Genomic DNA, 21,255 nt, shown 5'->3' with positions numbered 1-21,255 from the left:
CCTGACCCGGGACCCTCCCTCCGGCCCCGGGGCCATCCTGCCCACCTTTCCGCCCCCTCCTAAGGGTCTTGCTGGCAGGAGGGACCCTTCCCGCGCCCCTTACTGGTGTCCAGGGACTCTTCCCGCCCCCAGAGCGTAAAGCGCCTTCCCTGCCTCTCCACTGCATCTAGGCTGAGAGGAGTTCTAGTTTCCTCCTAAGGTACTGGCTAGAAGTTGGCCGAGTCTTCGGAAGTAAAACCAGTGGCAGGTCTTAAGGTTTCACCAGCAGAGTTTGTCTCCTTTCTCATTTGTTTGGAGTTTTGAACTTGTGGGATACCCGTGATACTTCTCGTAGAGTTACTTTTCCGGGGGGATGTTCACATCAGGAAGCCCCCAAAAAGTAGTTGGAAGCTGTTGCTTCCTGTCTTGTCCGGGCAGCTTTGCTTCTTCAGATCCTGCCTTCTCAAGCTGATGCTCTTTTGCCTGAGTTGCTGTTTTAAAGACTGGAAAAGATTCCAATAACTAGTCTTCCCCGTGCCCAAATAGGGCGGGGCCGTGATTTATCAGGGATTACTCAGAAATAATTCAAGAGTTCAGTTTACTTACACATATTAAAAAGCCAGTGTGTCACTTTTCACACTAAGCAGAAACTTTGGGTTTTTCAAAGGGTTCATGTTCTTAAAAACTGCAAAACCCCCGTCCTGTAGTACATTATGAAATCTAATTACTCCCACCGAATGTTTATGAAAACCTTCTTTGGGTCCCTTCACTTCTAAAAATTAGCATAGGAGATGATTTTTCTTAAAATCTTGAGTTTCAGGCCCAAAGTCATTTTCTTTGTCTGCATCCAGGTAAACTTAATTTGTATTCACCCGTCTCGTTCTTTTTCAGGATACAGGTGTAGGTAAATCGAGTATCGTGTGGCGGTTCGTGGAAGACAGTTTTGATCCAAACATCAACCCGACAATAGGGTAAGAGATTAAGTTTATTGAACGTATATCTAAAGATGTATTGGAAGTCCTTCCAGATTAAAAGGTTTGTTATGGGGGCGCCTGTGTGGCTCAGTGGGTTAAGCCTCTGCCTTCCGCTCAGGTAATGATCCCAGGGTTACCTGAGCGGAAGGCACTCTCTGCTCAGCAGGGAGCCTGCTTCCCCCTCTCTCTCTCTGCCTGCCTCTCTGCCTACCTGTGACCTCTCCTCTCTCTGTCAAATAAGTAAATGTTTAAAAAAAAAAAGGTTTGTTATGGGAGTGGGGAGGCGTCACCATTTTACATTCCAGTGCATTCACAGGTGGTGGTTTCCATCATCTCTGGAATAACTTGAAAGCGTACAGTGAGGATTGGTTGTGTCTTAGGAAAGTTATTTTTTGATGTGTGAGGGGGAAACCTGAAAATATGAATGAAAGTTTTACTTAGTAGAGCGTATTTCAGTCTATAAATATGAACAGCAATGACATCTTGAAATAAAGCAGAAGAAAACAAGTCCTGATACTCTTCTTTCAGGCGTTCAGCTAAAAGATAGTTAGATGGTTTTCGTTTCTCCTGAAAAGTAGGAGGTATCTGTCATACTGGGAGGGCTGGCAAATGCAGATGTGGATGCCCAGGACAGAGCTGTGGGCCCCATCACCGCTGCTACCTGTCTGAACCCTTCTCATACATTCCTGCACGAGTAGTAATCATGAATTAATACATTAATGTTGAAATTGACACTTTTTCTGGGTGTCTGGTTCTTGGGATAAATGAAATTGGTTATAGGTTTTTGACTATGAGAAAGTTTTTCAGGGGGCACCTGCGTGGCTCAGTGGGTTAAGCGTCTGCCTTCAGCTCAGGTCATGATCCCAGGGTCCTGGGATCGAGCCCCGCATTGGGCTCTCTGCTCAGCAGGGAGCCTGCTTCCCCCCCCTCTCTCTCTGCCTGCCTCTCTGCCTACTTGTGATCTCTCTCTCTCTGTCAAATAAATAAATAAATTCTTTAAAAAAAAAAAAAAGAAAATATTTTTCAGGGTATTTAAGTATTGTAATACTAACACTTGCTCCGTGAGAAGTCGTGTTGTATAGGTTTCAGTACTGTGTTAGGCTTGGAAAATTAAATAGCCGCCATGCTGTTGTTACTGCACACCCCCCATCAAACGGTTTCTTCTGTTGAAAGAAAAATCCAGTTCTGCCCAGTAGTTTACAACATACACATTCGAAGCCATGGGGATGAAACCACCACTAACTTTCTGAAATTGAAATGCCTTTTAATAGCCTTCAAGAAAGAACTGGGTATGTGCACGTTGTTAATACATGACCTCATGTGCCTCAGGCCCTGCCTACTGCCACCTGCCTGGGAAAGAGAAGTAACAGGAAGTGATAGCAAGTAGTGCTGGTGACTCAGTGAATGACAGCTTTCACACCAGGTCTTAGCTGCAGACAGCTCAGAAAGACGAAAACACCACCTTGGTTAAAAGTGCTCCCCGAGAGACGGCCAGAGAACAGGGAGGGGTATGGCTCCGGCAGCAGTGACGGCGACAGCCCACAGCCCTATCCGGGGTGTCCACAAACCTATTGCCAGCCCTCCCAATCTGACAGACGCTGCAGTTCCTCACCTGGAGTCCCACCCTCTTCACCAGGTGGTCTTGGCTCACAGTTCACAGGAAAGAGGAAGATGAGGCTTTCCCCAGTTTCCTTCCACTTTTCCTTGTTTCTTTTTTCTCAGCCTCAGTGGGTATGTTCCTCCTGTGTGACCACGTCCTCACACACCTGAGCTTTGAAGGGCCCTCCTCAACAGTTCTCCTTCTCTTCCCCTGCCCTGCCTTCTTGTCACAGCCTGCAAACTTGCTCCTCTTTTCCCTGCTCTACTAAGACAGTACCATTCCCCAATGCCTGCCGCGCCAATGGTGGCACTCTTGGAAGAGCAGTCACTCCTTCCTCAACTACTACTCCCTCTTCAACCCACTCTTGCCTCCATTCCACCCCCACCATTCCGCTAAAACCACCCTCCCTGTGTACCAGTTTCCAGCTCATTGCCAAAACCAAGGGCTTTATCTTCTTTCTTTATCCTTCGAGTGCCTTTTATATGTCAGATCCTAGACTGGGTGCTGGTGATTTAGACCACGGGTCAGCAAACTCTGGACCTTTGGCCCACCTCCTATTTTAATAAATAAAACTTCATAAAATCATAGTCACACTCGTTTATTCACATATTGTCTCCACTGCTCTCCACCTACAATGGCAGAGTTGAGTAGTTGTGATGAAGGCCCTGTGGCCCAGAAAGCTGAAAATACATTCTATTTGGCCCTTTTCAGGAAAAGTTGGCCAACCCCTAACTTAGATAAACTTGGTTCCTGCCCTCATGGACCTTACCTACAATGAGGAAAGAAAAACATTCTAAAACTAATGTACCGGAAATTATTTACTTGACCTTTTTCTGTGCTGAGAAGGAGAAGCATGAGTGCTCTAAGAACATGTAACAGGCTCCTGGCCAAGGCCTGCAGAATGGCTGATGCCTAAGGGAGACAGTGGAAGTGTAAAGCACTTGGAAGCCTTGACATTTAAATATTGAGAGATGAGTGGATGATACAGTCTATAATTTTAGCTGTGTTGGAAGGTGCGTGGTAGTACCTCACTCTGGTTTTAATTTCCATGTCCCAAAGATGGAGGGAGGACAGATGTGCAGAGGGAGGCTGGAGGGGCAGAATGGCTTAAATTTCCATTGTCCAAAGAAGGCTCCAATTTAAGTCCAGACCAGATGACTCTTAGGGCCCATGCTTCCCTCCACCCTGCCCAGTGTGACATATTTGGCCATTAGGGAAGACCATGAATATGGGAGGAGTGGCGAACTTAGGACAGAAGGAATGGACACCGAGTTCTGCAGGGGACAAGGTCCAAATTGTAGGTTGGAAATAAGGGCCTGGCCCTAAGGAGAAAGGCTGGAGAAGTTGACTTGAGACTACATTGCGCAGGTGAAGCTGAGTTGTGGGAGGGGATGAGAGCACTGATGGGAAACATGGGGAGCAGAACACAGCTGAGGAGGATATGCAAGACGAGCTTTGTGGGGGGTGGGGGGAGTGGCAGCAGGAGAGGACAGTAAGGGAGAATTATCACGGAGGAAGAGAACTAGAGAAGACAAGAGTTTTGTCCCAACTCACCCTGTGGTGAATGATGTTGGAGCCTCCCCTGACCTCCAGGACCTGGCCCCTATTGATTCACCAGCCTCCTGGTCACCCCTCCAACATAATCCTTTTCTACTGCCTCATAGTTCCTGCTGTCTGCTATGCTGCTCACTGCCATCACCACCACCAACTAGTTAACTTCCACTCTTGAAAAACTTTCGATTACAGTATTTTTCAAAGAGCAAAGATGTTTAATTTTGATAAAGTTCAATTTATCAATTTTTTTGTAGTTCATATTTTTTGTGTCCTATATGTCCAAAATCACAGATTTCTCCTGTGCTTTCTTTTAGAATTTTAATAGCTTTATGTTTTATATTTTACTTTATGACCTATTTCTACTAGCTTTAGTTTACCGTGAGAGGGAATTCAGGGATCATTTTTTCGATGTGTCTGTGTAGTCATTATAGCAACATTTGTTAATTCTGCATTTATTAAATTACCTTGATGCCTTTGTCAAAAATAAACTGATAAGTATTGTGGGTTTATTTCCGTTCCATTGATCTGTTTGTGTCTCCTTGTGCTGGTACGATAAACAGTCCTGATTCTTGTGGATTTATAGAAAGTCTTAAAATCAGGCAATATGTAGCCTCCCATTGTATGTATATTTTTCAAATCTTATGGCTTTTCTCAGTCCTTTGTATTTATTTAAATTTTAGAATCACAATGGCCAATTTCTGAAAAAAAGCTGAAATTTTGATCGGGAATGTAGCAAATCTATTGATTAATTTGGGTAGAATTGGCAATATTGCATCTTATCCATAAACATGGTATACTTCTGTACTAATTTAGTTCTGATTTCTGTCAACAAAGTTTTTCGGTTGTCCCTGTACAGGCTTTTCAACATATTTTGTTAAATTTATCCCCAAGTATTTCATGTTACTTTATGATTCATAGATGGAATTTTTTCATTTTAACTTTTAATTGTTGCTAATATATAGAATAAATTTGATTTTTACGTTTTGGCCTTGTGACTTTCTAAATTCAGTTAGTTCAGGCACCTTTCTCATAGATTCCTTGGGATTTCCTTAGGTGTACGATCATGTCCTATGTAATAAAGAGTTTTACATCTTCCTTTCCAATGTATATGTCTTTTATTTCTTTTACTTGCCTGGTTATATTAGCTGGGACCTCCAGTACTTCGTTGAGAAATGGTAGAAGCAGATGTCCTTACTTTATTCCCTGTCTTTGAGTGGGAAGGATTAGGTCTTTTACCGAGGATTTTTCTAGGTGCCCACTATCAGGTTGAGAATATTCTCCTCTATCTCTAAATCAGTGAGATCTTTCAACAAGAATCGTGTTGAATTAATGTAAGGTGGTTTTTGTTTTGGTTTTGTTTTTATGTCTTGTGAACTAGTTCTTATGATTTTTCTTTTTAATCTTGAAAGAGTGAGTTACAGCAATTTATACTAAAATATTAAATGTGCTCCTAGGATAAATTTCACTTGGTTATTATGCATTATTTCATACATTATTGGGTTTGATTTATTAAAATTTTGCTAAGGATATTTGCCTCCATGAAGTGGATAATTGCAGTTTTTTGTAACATCTTTATCTAGTTTTGTTATCAGAGCTTCATAAAATAAGTCGGGAGGTGTTTTCTCATCTTCTTTTTGGAAGAGTTTATGTGGAATTGGTATTACTTCTTAAAGATTTGGTATAATTCACAAATGAAGCCATCTGAGCAAGGAATTTTCTTTGTCAGAAAAATTTTAACTACAGATTCAATTTCTTTAATAGATACGGCATATTCCCAAGTAAGCTTTGGCAGGTAGAGTCTTTCGATGAATTTGTCTATCGTATCTATTTTTTTTAATTTATTGGCAGAAAATTCATTAAATTTTTAATTATCCTTTTAATATCTTTAGGATATGTCCTGCTATATACGTTTATTAATTTTAATGATCTTCTCAAAGGACCAGTTTATTTCATTAAAATTTTCTATTTTCTATTTCATTGTTTTTTACTTTTATCTTTGTTTTCTTCTGCCCTCATTTGGTTTTTTTGGCTTAATTTGTTCTTTCTTTTAAACTTATTAACCTGGAAGTTTAGAAGAGTGATTTTTTAGGGCCTTTTTTTTTCCTTATATGAGCATTTAGAACTATAAATTTCCCTGTTAAGTACTGGTTTAAGTAAATCCCACAAGATTTTAATACACCATATTTTCATTTTCATTTAGTTCAGAGTATTTATTTTCCTTGTGACTTGTTTGACCTGTTGGTTGTTGAAAAGTATTCTCTAACCTCCAGTTATTCAGGGATTTTCCAGAAATTTTTTGATTATTGATTTCTACTTTAAATCTCTTCTGGTCAGAAAATATACTCACTATTATTTCAGACCTTTTACATTTGACATTTGTTTCATGGCCTCGAATATGGTCTTCGTGAATGTCCCACGTATATGAGAATAGAACGTGTTCTATAAATGTTAAATTAGTCCATTTGGTTAATAGCACTGTTCGTGTCTTCTGTACCTTTACTGATTTTTCCCCTCTCATTTGCAGTGACAGGAATGTTTGAAATCACCCTAATTGAGAATTTGTCTATTTCTCTTTTGTAGTTTGATCAATTTTTGTTCGTGCATTTTGAAGCTCTTATTATTGAGTGTTTCTACATGTGGCATTGTTATTTTTCTTGGTAATCTGACCCCTCACCATCACGAAATGCTTTTTTCCCTGGTAACAGCCCTGATTCTGAAATTCTACTTTGTCTCATATTAATACAGGCTCTTCAGCTCTCTGTTGATTAGTGTTTGCATATCTTTTCCCATCCATTTCCATTTAACCTATTTGTATCTATGTATTTGAAGGAGGTTTCTTGTAGACAGCATTATGGGTCCTGCTTTTACATTTAATCTGACAGTCCCTGCTTTTAAATTGGAGTGTGGAGACCTGTACTGTCCAGCACAGTTGCCAAAGCCACATGTGGCTATTCGAATTTAAGTTAAAATTAAAAATTCAGTTCCTCAGTCACACTAGCTATCTTTCAGTCCTCCTCTCAGAAAGCTATGTTACATAATACTGATTTAAACCATTTTTATTTATTACAAGTATCAACATGGTTTGGCTTAAATCTACCATCTTGCTATATTTTCGTATTTGGCCCATGTTAATGATTCCATTTCATCTTCACTGTTGGCTTGTTAGCTCCATTTCTTTGTTTTATTATTATAGTGGTTGCACTAGGATTTACAGTATACTTCTTTTTCAGTCTACTTTCAAATAATACACAATTTCATATATGGTATAAGAACCTTATGAGAGCATAGTTTCATTTTCCCTCTCGTCCTTTGTGCTATTAATGTCATGTTTTACTCCTGCATCTTATAAGATTCATAATACACTTTTTTTTGGCCTTAGCCATTGATCCTTTAAAGAGACTATTGGTCTTTTTTTCTGGGTCCTTGTGCCAATATCACAGTTTCTTTACTTCTGTATCTTTGTAATAAGTCTTAATGTCCAATGATGTGTCTTCTGTGCTGTTAAGAATGTCTTGGCTTGGGGTGCCTGGGTGGCTCAGTGGGTTAAAGCCTCTGCCTTCAGCTCAAGTCATGATCCCAGGGTCCTGGGATGGAGCCCCGCATCAGGCTCTCTGCTCAGCGGGGAGCCTGCTTCCTCCTCTCTCTCTGCCTGCTGCTCTACTTGTGATCTCTGTCTGTCAAATAAATAAATAAAATATTAAAAAAAAAAAAAGAATGTCTTGGCTTACATTTCCATATAAACTTTAAAAATCATCTTGTCCATTTTCACATATACCAACACACCAATTTCTACTGATTTTGATTGACATTCCACTGAATTTATAGATTGGTTTGGAAAGAAATGTCATCTTTATGATATTGAATTTTCTAATATATGACCTTTGATTATGCTTCCATTTATTAGACAAGCTTCTTTATTTTCTCTCAGTATTTTTTTCTACTTCTCTGTATAGTGGATTTACACATTTTTTCCTTCGATTTATACTAAGGGGTTTGATGTTTCAAAGCAATTTTATGCTATTAAAATACTGCGTGGTATTGTTTTGAAATGTATTTATTTCTCATCCTAAACTATTTCTTTTCTTATTGAATCGAGTAGGAGCTCCTGAACAGTATTGAATAGAAATGTGGCGCTGGGTGTTCTTATCTTACTCTAATCTTAGTGGGAAAGCTTTCACTGTCATACCATTAAATTAAATGTTTACTGTAGGTTTTTTGAACATATCCCTTATCACATTACAGGGTGTCCTTCTTTTCATCATTTTGCTGGGATTTTTTTTTTTCTTACATGAATAAGGGTAGGATTTATCAAAAGATTTTTTTACATCTACTCAGTCATGCAATTACTCTCTTTTATGCTGTTAATATGGTATATTACACTGTTGAATTTTCATGGAATAAACCCACTTCGATTGTGACGTATTCTTTTAGTAATCACTGTTTTTAATTTGCTGGTTTCTAGGATTTTTGTGTCTGTTTATAAGTAAGATTGTCATGTAATAATCCCTTTTGTAAGTTTGGTGTCAGGTTTTGCTTCCCTTGTAAATGAGTTGGGAAACTCTTCGGTGCAAGGGTTTGTATAAAATTGCTCTTATTTCTTAAGTGATTAGTAAAATTCATCAGTGATGCTGTCTGAGCTTTGTATTGTCCTTGTGGTATGGAGCTTGGGAGTCCATTTCTTTTCATAGTTGTAAGACTATTCATTTACAGATTTTCTATTTCTTCTTATATTGGTTTTGATAGATTGTGGGCTTTTGTGGGTTTGTTTTTTTAAGGTTTTTGACTCTTTCATATGTGTTTTCCAGTTGGTGTAAAGAAAAGTTTCTAAACTGATACCCCTTTTGCATTTCTGACATTAGTTTTGCCTCTAATCAGCTCTACAGTATGTCTACTTTCCAATTCATTAATTTCTGCTCCTATCTTGGTTGTTTCTGTCCTGTTCAATGTGCTGTTCTTTCTTAAGATAGATGATGAGATCATTGATTTCCAGTCTCTATTATTTTCACTTGTATTCCTTATATTTCTAAAACCTTAACCATGGCTCTTACTGATTCCAACAAATTTTTATATGTCATAATTTCATTATCATTCATTTCAGAATATTTTCCACTTCCTATTAAGATAACATCCTTGACCCAGCTGTCACTCAGATGTGTGTTTCTCAGTTTTCAAGTACAAGGAGGCCCCCAGTTAACTCTGTGTTACTGATTGCTGACACAGTTATATTGAGGTGACAGAGCATATTTTGCATGATTTAAATCCTTTAAAACGTGGTACAGTTTACTGTGTGGCACAGCATATGTCAATTTTGGTAAATATTCAGTCTGTGTTTGAAAAGTTTTTGTATATTCTGCACCTGTTCTATGAATGGAGTTCGGTCAAGTTTATTGATCACGTTGTTCGTTCTTTCTGTTCCTTGTTAGTTGTTTTCATCTGCCTGAACCCATCAGTTACTGAGAGAAGTGGGCTAGAATCCCCGCCGTGGCTATGTATTTGTTTACCCTTTGCGTTCAGCTTCATTTTATCAATGCCGCAGCTCCATGCAGTGCCTACAAATTTAGAATTTTATATCTTACGATGATGCAAACTTTCTAGCATCCTGAAATGTACTCTTTTAAGTTCTAGGGTACATTTTGCCTTGAAATCTGATTTGTCTGTTATCAATATAACAGCATTATTTCCTTCAGTTGGTATTTGCATGGTGTGTATTTTCTCATCCTTTTGTTTTTCAACCCTTCTATATCTTTATATTCTTTTATATTCAAAGTGGGGCCCTTATAAGCAGCTTATGATTTGATTCTGTTGAAGTATGCTACATATAACCCAACTCCCTAATCAAAATCCAGAAATTTCCATCACCTCAGAAAGTTCTTCCGATGAGTCCCACTCCCCATAAGCAACCACCGTGGTGATCTCATTCACTATAGCTTACTTGGCCTGTTCTTGAATTACACATAAATGACATAAATGCTATCTGGTTTCTTCTCCGTAAAACAATGTTTTAGAGTTTCAGCCATGTTGTTGCATGTACTATAGTCCCCCCAACCCCAGTTTTTTAATTGGTGAATAATGTTCTCTTGTGTGAGTAGATCACAATTTATCTCTTCTGGTTATGGACGTCCCCGTCATTTTCAGGTTTTGGGTATTGTGAATATAGATACTGTGAACTTTTCTTTTATAAGTCTTTGTATGGACATAGGTCTTCATTTCCTTTTGGGTAAATAGCTAGGTTTAGAATTTCTAATTTGTAGGATAAGTGGACATATAATTTCATAAGTTTCCAGACAGCTGTCCAGAGTGGTTGTATCATCTTACCCTCCTGCTGTGATGTGTAGAATTCCAGTTGCTCCACATTCTCACCAGTATTTATCTGTCTTTTAACTTTACTTGTCCTGCTGGGTACAAACTGGTATCACATTGTGCTTTTAGTCTGTATTTCCCAGATGACTGAGAATGTTAAGAACCTTTGAGTATTCTTTTTTACACTCATATCTTTCATGAAGTCCCTCTTCAAGTCTTTTGTCCATTTTCATCTGGACTTTGTCTTATTTTTTAAACGATTTGTGGGGATTCTTTATAGTACCACCATACAACAAATACAGCTCTTTTGTCAGATATATTTACCCCATATATTTTCTTCCATTCTTTGGTTTGCCTTTTCATTTCCTTAATGATATCTTCTGACGAAAAGAGGTTTTAATTTTATTGAAGTCCATGCTGTCAATTTTGTCTTTTCTGATTCATGCTTTTTTGGTCCTCTCTGAGAAGGCTTTCCCTTTCGCAAAGTCTCGCCACATTCTTCTATGTTTTCTTCATAGTTTTAGCTTTACATTTAGTTCTTCAATTTGTCTCAAATTAATTTGTATTGTGAGACAGAGGTAAGGTGCAATATGTTCCCATGTGATTATGCAGTTGTCCCAACATCATTTGTTGAAAAGACTTTCTTCTCTGCATTGAAAAGCCTTGGCACCTTAGTCAAAAATTATAACATTGAAAAAAATTGTAATTTTGAGTCTTCTGGGCTGTGCACTAGAATGGTTTCTGCTTCCATTAACAGCTCTCTTCGTTATTTCATGGGTTTAGGTGGGGGAGTCTTAAAAGTTTTTTTGTCAAAATTTTTTAATATTAATCCTTTTTAAACTAGTATTAATGGAATTGTATTTTTTCATTTTGTTTACAACTGTGTGGTACCTGTCTATGGAAGTACTGCTGATTTTTGTGTATCGACCTTATACACTGTAATCCTATTTAAATTCATTTATTCTAGGAGTTGTCTTATAGATTCCTTGGGATTTTCTACATACATCATTATGTTGTTTGAAAGTAAAGACAGTGTGCATCCTTTCCTTTTAGTTTTTTTCCATACCTTGCTGCACAGGATAGGATTTCCAGTACATTCTGAATAAAGTAGTGACCAACACCCTTACGTTTTCACAATCTTATCGGAGAGTCATTCAACATCATACTCTTAAGTTTGGTATTAGTTGTAGGTTGTCAATTATTAAGATGAGGAAGTTTCCTTCTATTTATAGTTTGCTGAATGTTTTTATTAAGAATGGGTCTTGAGGGATGCCTGGGTGGCTCAGCCGTTAAGCGTCTGCCTTCGGCTCAAGTCATGACCCAGAGTCCTGGGATCGATCAAGCCGTGCATGGGTCAGCGGGGAGCCTGCTTTTTCCCTCTCCCACTCCCCTTGCTGTATTCCCTCTCTTGCTGTGTCTCTCTCTCTCAAATAAATAAGTAAAATCTTTAAAAAAAAAAAATAGGTCTTCAGTTTTACCTTAACTTTTTTCTACATTTTTTTGTAAGATTTTATTTATTTTAGAGAAAGAGCATGGGTGGGGGGTGGTTTGAGGGCCAGAGGGAGAGAGAAGCTCGAGCAGGCTCCAAGGTGAGCACAGAGCCCAACACAGTGCTCGATCTCACAACCCTGAGATTATGATCTGAGCCAAAACCACGAGTCAGACACTCAACCAACTACAACACCCAGGTGTCCCATTCTGCATATTTAGATGATAACCTGGTTTTCTCCTTTTTTTCTATTAATATGATGGATAATTGTATTAGTTATACATTATTAAGTAAGAAATCATCCCAGTGCTTAACCTCTGGCAGCAACAAATATTATCTAGTCTTTCTGTGACCAGGAACCTGAGTGGCTTAGCTGATGATGGTTCTCACTCTGGCTCTCATGGTATTGGGAGTCAGGGTGTCAGTTGGGGCCGCTGTCAAGTGAAGGCTTGGCTGGGGCTAAAGGATCTGCTTCCAGGATGGTTCACTCACAAGGCTGCTGGCTGGAGGCCTCAGTTCCTCCAGCCTTTACCACATGAGCATCTCGGTCCTCACAAGGCAGCCAACTTGCAGGGCAGGCGGTCCGAGAGCGAGAGCAGGGGGGAGTCTGCAGTGTCTTCTGTGGTCTATTTGGGAGCAGCCACCATGGCTTTTGTTGAGTAGGGGGGTAACTGAGACACCCATCCCGGACACGCACCGTGCAGAGTACAGCAGCACTCCTGAAGGGAGGCACATCGGAAGAAGGAAGTTCGCAGGTCTCGTAGCCACCACAGAGGCGCTAAGTGAACTTCACAAGGGCAGCCATCCTCGATGGATCCAAACGTGAGTCAGCATCAGAGAAACCGAAACCGAGAATACCGTTCCACAACGCAGCAGGCTGGCCGTCTTCAAAAGTCGAAAAAGTCGAGGAAAGACTAAGAAGCTGATCCAGATTAACGGAGACTAAAGAGTCATGACAACTAAATACAGCATGTGATTTTGAACTGAATGTTTCGCCAAAAAGGCGATCGCTGGAACAACTGGTGAAACTCACGTGGGTTCTGAGAAATAAATGGTAGTAACGTGTCCGTGTTAATTTCATGATTTTTATGGTCTTGTTCTCATGTAGGAGCGCTCTCTGGCTGTTAGGAAATGCCCACTAACCTTCAGAGGTAATGAGGCGGCTTATTGTCCCATGGTTCAGGATGAATTAATTCTGTGCTTAGAAGTTTTCTCTAAATTGGAGGCTGTTTAAAAAAAAAAAATTTTTAACGGTGGTTATTATACTGCATTACAAAACAATGGGCTTTTTTCCCTGACGTTATTACAAGACAACTGGCTATTTGATGTAAAACCTGGTAACATTGTATTGTTGGTGCCATCTTCACCTTCCATGGGCTCTGAGAGCCCAGGCCACCTTACTCTCCTAAACACGGGAGCCTCACTTTGGCCAGCCTCCCTCTGGGCCATTCTGCCTCTCCACCTGAGGGGCCCACCGAGTAACAACTCTGAGATTAAAGAGTTATTCACCACAGGAAAACAAGGAGGAAGAGCAAAAATAATTTCTTTTTATTTTACAAACATAGTACTGTTCCCATGGCTCTTCATTCCCTCCTGTAGAAGTGAGTTTTCACTGGACGTCATTCATTTCCCTTTGGCCTAAAGAACTTTTGTGGTATTTCATGTGTTTCGAGCTACTGGTGACAGATTCCCGCAGTTTTCGTTTGTCAGAAAGTGTCATGTCTATACGGCATTCTCACATCTGAAGACAGTTTTTGCTGGAAAACAGATTTCTGGGCTGATCGTTGTCATTGTATACCATAATGATTCGGTATTTGTGCATATCGTGACATGATCCCGCAATAGGTTTAGTTAACACCTATTACCACACATAGCGACAAAAGCTTTTTTTCTTGAGATGCGAACTTTTAAGTTACTTGCTGAGCAACCTTCCGATAAGCAGGAGAGTGTTAATGACTGTTAATACCGTGCTGCTCATTGCCTTGTCAAGATGGGTAAAGGTGGTCAGAAGGTACAGACTCCCAGCTGTAAGTCCTGGGGATTTCATGTACAGGTTTTTCTACCCAAAATATGATGCATCTTTTTATTTGGCTGCTTTTAAGATCTGCTATCTTTTGAGGCACCTGGATGGTGCAGTCAGTTAAGCGTCCAGCTCTCGGTTCCCGCTGGAGTCATGATCTTAGGGTCATGAGATCAAGCCCCCCATCAGGCTCTGTGCTCAGCAGGGAGTCTGCCTGAGATTCTTTCCCCCTCCTTCTCCCTCCACCTCTGCTCCTCCCTCCACTTGCACATGCTCCCTCTTCCTTCCTCCCTCCTCTCGCTCTCTTTCTCTCTCTAAAATAAATAAAATCCTTAAAAAAAATCTGCAATGTTTTGTTTTCACTTTACTCTAATAGGAGGTGCATAATATACTCTAGGTTCAATGGATTAGAGTTTTCTTGGATCAAAAATCAGATTATCTGGGACCTATGTTTCATCTCCCCCGTCCTTGCACTCTGCCGGTGGGATTCCAGTTTACAGATAGGAAGTTGTTAGGTACTAACAGATGGCTGAATCCTGGGGTTTCTGGGCAGAGGGCACTTCCATCCTTTTCCCCCCTCTCATCTGCCTTTAAGTTCAGTTGCTCCTCTCTTCTGTCTCTTAAGTACATCTAGTATATTTTTTTCCACCCAGATACCATCCTTACTTCTTCTAGAATTTCGTATGATTCCTTTTTTATATTTTACATGCTTCGATTTCCCATCTGTTCACTCAATATGGCTCTTTTCCTTTAAGTCATGATTATATTTGTAGTAGCTTCTTTAAACTATGTGTCTGCTGATGCCAACATCTGGATCCGCTCAGGGTCTGTTGCACTTTACTCTTTTTCTCTTGACCTTGGGTCCCGTTTCTTTGCCTGTGTAGCATTTCTTCCCAGGTTCTGGGCACCGCGGAAGACAGGTTGCAGAGATTTTAGACTCTCTTTTCTTCGGCCGAGGAGTGCTGAGTTTTTTTAGCAGAAAGTTAAATTAGGAAGCTTGTTTTCACACTTTGTTAAGACGGTTCTGTCAGGGTGTCACCGTTAGCCTCGTGGCACATGCGTGTTCCCAGGACGTTATCTTTTCGTCTAAGGTCTTACCTCTGGATTTTCATTCACTGTGTTCCCCGGACCCCTTTCAAGCTGGCGGGATTCAGACTTGGCGCTCTTGCCTGAACTCGCAGCAGCCGAAGTGGCGCCCAGCGTTTTCCTCCAGCCGCTTGCGCTCGTGGCTGTCCGGGCGGCTCCCCGTGTGTGAAGTTCGGGTGCCAGCTGTGGCGTCGCGGTGAGTGTGCGGATAGACTGAAGGCCGTCTCCCCTGCGGCGCCTTCCTGCCCAGGCTTCCCCTGGCTTTCCCGCCGCACCAGCAGCCTTGCCTGTCGTCCCTCAGCCAGGAGCGCCAGCTGTCCTCTGGGCCCGGTTACCGGGGTGACTCCGGCACAGGCGGCCGCCACCGCAGCTGGACTCACAGCTCCCCAACGAGACTTTTAATTGGAGTATTTATTTTACTTTTCTTATAGTTACCGATGTCTTTTTGTCTAAACCAACAGTTTTACACTTTGTTTTTTATTTACCCTGACCTGTGTTCTTTTCGATTGAATTTTGTTTGTAATGCTGTGTTTCTCCCTGTTGTTCTCTTGGTAATTATAGATTCTTTTGTTATTCTTTAAGCGTTTACTCTAGAAATTACCTTATGCATCCTCGACTTACTTGAGTCTAATATAAATTACTTTTACCGCATTCCAACAATGCAAGGTTCTCAAATCTAATTCTCTGCTTCCCGCCTTTTATGCTCCTACAGTATATTTTAATTCTAGATCTCACAGGACATTCATTATTGTTACACAGTGAACTTTCCCGTCGATTTCCTGCATATGTTTACTCTCTGCAGTGCCTTACGTTCCTGCCTGCATTTCTCACCTTCTATCGGGGATAATACTTGGTTCTGAAGAACAACACCATTTTGTATTTCCTTTAGTACACGCTTCTGGTGCAGGGTTGTCTATCTGAAAATGTCTGAGTTTTATCTTATTATTGAGCTTTTATTTACATGAGATCAGATGTGTAGCTCTGTGAATGTTTACCTTGTGCTTGTTTATGTGCAGCAAGACCCAGAACCCCTGGGTTCCCTCAGCTGCCTCACTGGCCCAGCCTGCGTTCTGACTTCTGTCCCCAGAGTGCCCGCGTGTGTTCAGACTTCTTACAAATGAATCTCGTTATGTGTACTCATGCGTGCTGCCTTCTTTTGCTCAAAACAGTTAATGAGATTTATCCCTGTTTTTGCTTTTATCAGGAGTTTGTTCCTTCTTACTGTTGACCAGCATTCTGCTGTGAGACTAAGCCGCAGTTTGCTTATCCGGTCGGTCTCCTGTTGGTGGACTTTACGTGGAGTCCAGTTCTGAGCTCTGCCGAATAAGGACGCTCTGAATTGTCCCACACGGTTCTTTCCGTGGGTGTATCACTGTGTTACTGTTGAGCACATGCCTGAGGTAGAATTTCTGGTTAATAGGCATATTTGTTACCTATCTTGGTGTCACAGATTACCCCTTAGATTATCAGCTTAAAAACACAATGAACAAGTATTACGTCTCACGGTTTTCAGGCGTCAGGAATTCAGGAGCAGCTTAGTGGGGTGACTGGCTCTTGCCATCCAGAGCTCTCCACAGGACTGCTGGAGTGTCCCCGCAACACGAGAGCTGTCATCCTCAGAATGAGGAGTCCGCAAGAGCCCAAGATAGAAGCCACTGTGTCTTTATGACCTCACCTGTCATTTCCATCATGTCCTCGTGGTTACCCAGATCAGCCCTGTGCACTGTGGGAGTGGACTGCACAAGGACATCAGTGCCAGGAGTCAGGACCCTTGGGACTGTCTTGCATGCCGGCTACCACGATAGGTCTAAAGGCATGTTTAGGGGCGCCTGGGTGGCTCAGTCGGTGAAGCATCTGCCTTCAGCTCAGGTCATGATCCAGGAGTCCTGGGGTCAAGCCCCGCATTGAGCTCCCTGCTCAGCGGGGAGTCCGCCTCTCCCTCTCCCTCTGCCCCTCCCCCGGCTCACACCCTCCTGCGTGCGCGCATGCTCGCTCGCTCTCTCTCTCTCATTCACTTGCTCTCTCTACCTCAAATAAAATCTTTTTGAGAACTAAATAAATGAAAGCATGTTTAACTGTTGAAGAGATCACTGTCCTAACCTAAGCGTTTGCACCTGCTCCCCCCTCCCTGCCAGCACGAGAGGTTCCCACACTGCACACCCTCCCTGATGGTGGTTTTTAATTCTAGCAGGTCGTAATCATGTGTGAGGTTGGTTTTCACCAAATACAGAATTCTTGGTTTTCAGTTACTGTCTTTCAGACCTTGGGAAATCTGCACCCATGTTCTTAGAGCCCCTCTGCTTTCATTGACATGGGTCAGTTCTTCCTCTCTTGATGGGAATGAGTCATTTTCCTCCTCTGAGTGCCTTCAAAGTTTCCTTTCGTCTTTGGGTTTCAGCAGTCTTCCTTTGATGTTCCCGGTGAAGTTGTCATGCTTGGAACCTGTGGTTTGATGTCTTTCAAGTTGCAAAATTCTCCGCCATTATCTCTTCAATATTGCTTTTGTTCCATTTTCCCCTGGCGCTCCCAGCCTGCTGTGACTGTGGTGCGGAAGGGGTTCATCTCTGTGTCTCTCCTGCTCCTCTGTATTTCCCATCATTTTTTGGCTCATGCTTCAGTCTAGGTATTTTTCCTAGCCCCTCATCCAGTTCATTAATCATTTTCTTCATCTAATTTTAACCTGATTTTAAACCTACTTAAAGAACCATTAAGTTCTTGATTTCTGTTATTATTTTCCCAGAGTTCTAATGTTAAGTTTTGTTTTAGTTTCCTTTTCTCTGCTGCAATTGTTAATCTGGGTTTTGGTTTTTGTTTTTAATTTAATTTAATTATTTCAAGTCATCTCTACACCCAATGTGGGGCTCAGATTCACCATCCCGAGATCAAGAGTCTTGTGCTCTACCGACTGTACCAGCCAGGTGCCACTGGGTTTTTGTTTTCTTAAATGTATTAGGCATGGTTATTTTCAAGTCCCTTTTTTTAATCCCCTTCCCAACCCCCAAGTCCATTTTTAATGACAAAAACACAGTGGAAAGTGGATGATTATTGGAGTTGGGTAATGGATTCTGCTTTTGTGAGTGAAAATTTTCATGACAAAAGTTAAAAATAAAGATGTCTGATAGCCAATCCATTCTCCAGATGACCTGTGTTTCCCTTCATTGTCTGTCTTTTGTCTTCGTTATTGATCACCCTGACTTATCCCCTCGTGTGCATAGCATTTTTTTGTAATTTTATCTGTTTATTTGTGAGAAACAGAAAGAGAGGGAGGCAGAGGCAGAGGGAGAAGCAGGCTCCCTGCAGAGCAGGAACTCTAGTGCGAGGCTTGATCCCAGGACCCTGAGATCATGACACAAGCCAAAGGCAGAGGCTTAACGGACTGAGACACGCAGGCGCCCCTGCATAACGTCTTTTAAATTGCATTCCAGCTATTGTTTGATTAAAGTTTTAGGAATAATTTGAGGCTCTAGATCTGAGTCAGCAAATTTACGACCCAGGAGCCAAATCCAGTCATGCCCCATCCTTTAGATACTGTTTCTGGCTGCTTTCATGCTACAGCAGCAAAACTGACAACTAGACCATGGCATGCAGAACTGAAGACATCTGCTGTGTGCCCCTTTTACAGGAAGAGTTTACCAGCTCCTGCTCTGCATGTTTTCCTCTGGAGACCTGAATCCAATTCCCACTACCGCTCTGCTTTCTTCTCACTCGTGGGACAAATCCAAATGGTCGTTTTTAGTTTTGGTCTGCCTCCACGCCCACAGTCCCTGCTATGGCCTTCTGTGGCCTTCACCCCCAGCCTGAGGCTCTGGGCCCGGGTGATGGCTTACTCTCTCACAGCCTCTGCCCTTGTCCATTGTCTTCTCTTTTCATGCACGACTCCGGCTGCCTGAGCGTGCTTACCGCAGAACACACCTGCTGACTTCCGGCTCGTCGCGTAAGATGTCTGTTGTATTGTTCTCTCCATACGGAAGCTTTCTCTGAACCACATAACTTTGTCCTCTGTTTTGCCAGCTTGCCACCTGGAACTGTGCTCTGTCCTCCGTCCTGCCTGATTTGACAGGTGTTTGCCGGGGCCCTTCCCTAGCGTGAGTTCCTTACGGCTTTGTTTCTCAGGCCTCACGTGGATTGGCCCTCTGGGTATGTTTTTGAGGGGATGACAGGAAAGATGTCTTACACCGTTCGTCCCAGGGCGTTCCTTCGCTCTAGAGTCCATCGACTCCTGTTCTTGGTGGAACCTGGCTATCTGAATTGAGCCTTTCTTTGACTCTCTGTCTGAAGTCTTGATCTACTCTGGTTCCTTCCATTCATCCTAGACACATGACTTTCAACTGAAGAGCGTTCTGACATCGCGTCTGTGTTCACGTGTTAGCCTTTAGGAAACAGTACCTGTCATCTTCCCTTACGCTGTCCATCCCACCGGACCTCAAATCAAGAGGCATCCCTGAGTCCTCCCTCATCTGCACACTTCTCTTTCAGTTCGTATGCAAGTCTTGTGTGTTCCCTTCTCAAAACCAGCTCACATCTTCCACTACTCTCCAAATAGTCTGATTTTGAGAAAATCAGTTGGATCAGGTTTGGGTTTTTTTTTTTTCATCTTTAATGGCTTCCTATTGACCTAAGAATAATAACCAGAAACTTCACTGTGATTTTTATCACTTTTTCCTCTCTCACTACACTGCAGCCACGCCCCTTTCCAAACACCTGATCTCTCTTACCTCGGGACCTTTGCACTTCCTGTTTCCTCTTTTTGAAATGTTTTCTTCTTTCCCAGTATTCACGTGGTCGGATCTTCTCACCTGTTAAGATTTATCTGAGAGGTGTTTCCCACCACCCTATCTCAAATGACTGCTTCAGTCACTGTCAGCACAGAATAGTTTGATGTCTCCGCAGTAGGTATTAAAATCTATAATCATGTGTCTGTTTACCTATTTATTGTCTGTTCCCACCACTGCAGGAACCTCATCTGAAAATACCACCAAGCAATAACCTCTGTGCCCAGCCCATAGTACTCGCGCAACGTAAAGTTGTTCTTTAATTACGAGACCGCTATAAGGGTGGTACTCACCGGCTCTGTTCACCCATCTCACATGCACTTCAGAGCCTCTTATTAGCTTCCGCCCCATCATTCCACTGAAACCACCACTGCGGAGTTTCACATCAACTTGTGAATAGCCAATATAATCCACAAGTTGCTTTTTATTGTATTTGTCCTCTCTAGAAGTATCTGGCATTATCTTGATATCCTCTTTTGCTGCAGAGCCTCTGGTTACCTGGGATACAGTTCTGTTTCTTCTCCTTCCCACCTCCCAGGGCAGTCCTTCTTGTTCTGCTTTTCGGCCTCAGGGTCCACCCCTAAAATGTTGAAGCAGTGAGGAGTTCTTCCACAGCCCCGGGTCTTCCCACATGATTTCATTCATACTCACAGCCCTGAGGGCCACCTTTCTCCAGATGGTGGCCCTCAGATGACTGCTGTGTCACTGCAGAGACACCTGGGACTCCATTTTCTGCCACTGAACTCCTCTTTCCACCCTCTCAGCCCCAAAGACCGCATCCAACTTTGTCAATAAGTCCACCGCTGGGTGTGAATGGTACAACCGCTGTGACGTGCGAGTGGTAGTGATAATCATGTTTATATGTTACAGACTTTAAACAGAGTAACTCAGCCACTAAACAACCCTGTGTGCTTTTCGATTCAGTTATAAAGAGAGATAAGATTCTCGTCCAAAAAACCAAAACAAGCCAGGTAAGATTTTAAAAGCCCATTAGAGGGGTGCGTGGCTGACTAAGTTGGGAGAGCATGTGACTCTCGATCTTGGGGTCATGAGTTCAAGCCCCACGTTGGGTGTAGAGATTACTTAAATAAATTTAAACACTAAAAAATAATAATAAAACCCCGTTAGGTATCTGAGCTCACAGAGAAACCAGTGTGAAATAAACTTGAGAAGGTGACAAACCACTCCTAAGGGAGAAGCGATCCTTGGCGGTTCTCGATCCCAACAGAAACAGAGACAGGGACAGTCTGCTGTGGGCGGGAGCACTTGAACTGTCCACTGGGGAGACTTGAGGTGGGGCAGAAGAGCTCAGAGAAACCTGTCCAAGGGGGTCTCTGCCTTCACAGGGCAACAGTGGCCAAGACACAGGGACCCAGGTGGGGAACTGGAACGCCAAGAGAATTCCTCAATCTTGATCAATTTACTGATCTTTGCTATGTCCAGTCTGAGCTCCTCTCCTAAAATGTGCACATAAAGTCAGG

At 42.0% G+C, this 21,255-nt stretch overlaps 1 protein-coding gene across 1 annotated transcript in view; it reads left to right on the top strand.

The window, feature by feature from the left end:
- RAB22A (RAB22A, member RAS oncogene family) overlaps window positions 1-21,255 on the top strand; it is a 50,522-nt gene that overhangs the window by 404 nt on the left and 28,863 nt on the right. The window contains exon 2 of the mRNA XM_032878906.1: window positions 871-950. Coding sequence (XP_032734797.1) covers window positions 871-950 — 80 coding nt within the window. The remainder of the gene's footprint in view (window positions 1-870; window positions 951-21,255) is intronic.

This window comes from Lontra canadensis, unplaced genomic scaffold (assembly GCF_010015895.1).
Source record: "Lontra canadensis isolate GAN:19392208 unplaced genomic scaffold, GSC_riverotter_1.0 scaffold65, whole genome shotgun sequence".
NCBI classification, from domain to species: domain Eukaryota; kingdom Metazoa; phylum Chordata; class Mammalia; order Carnivora; family Mustelidae; genus Lontra; species Lontra canadensis.
The sequence above is the reverse complement of the archived record's forward strand: the minus strand, read 5'-3'. Positions and strand labels throughout refer to the sequence as shown.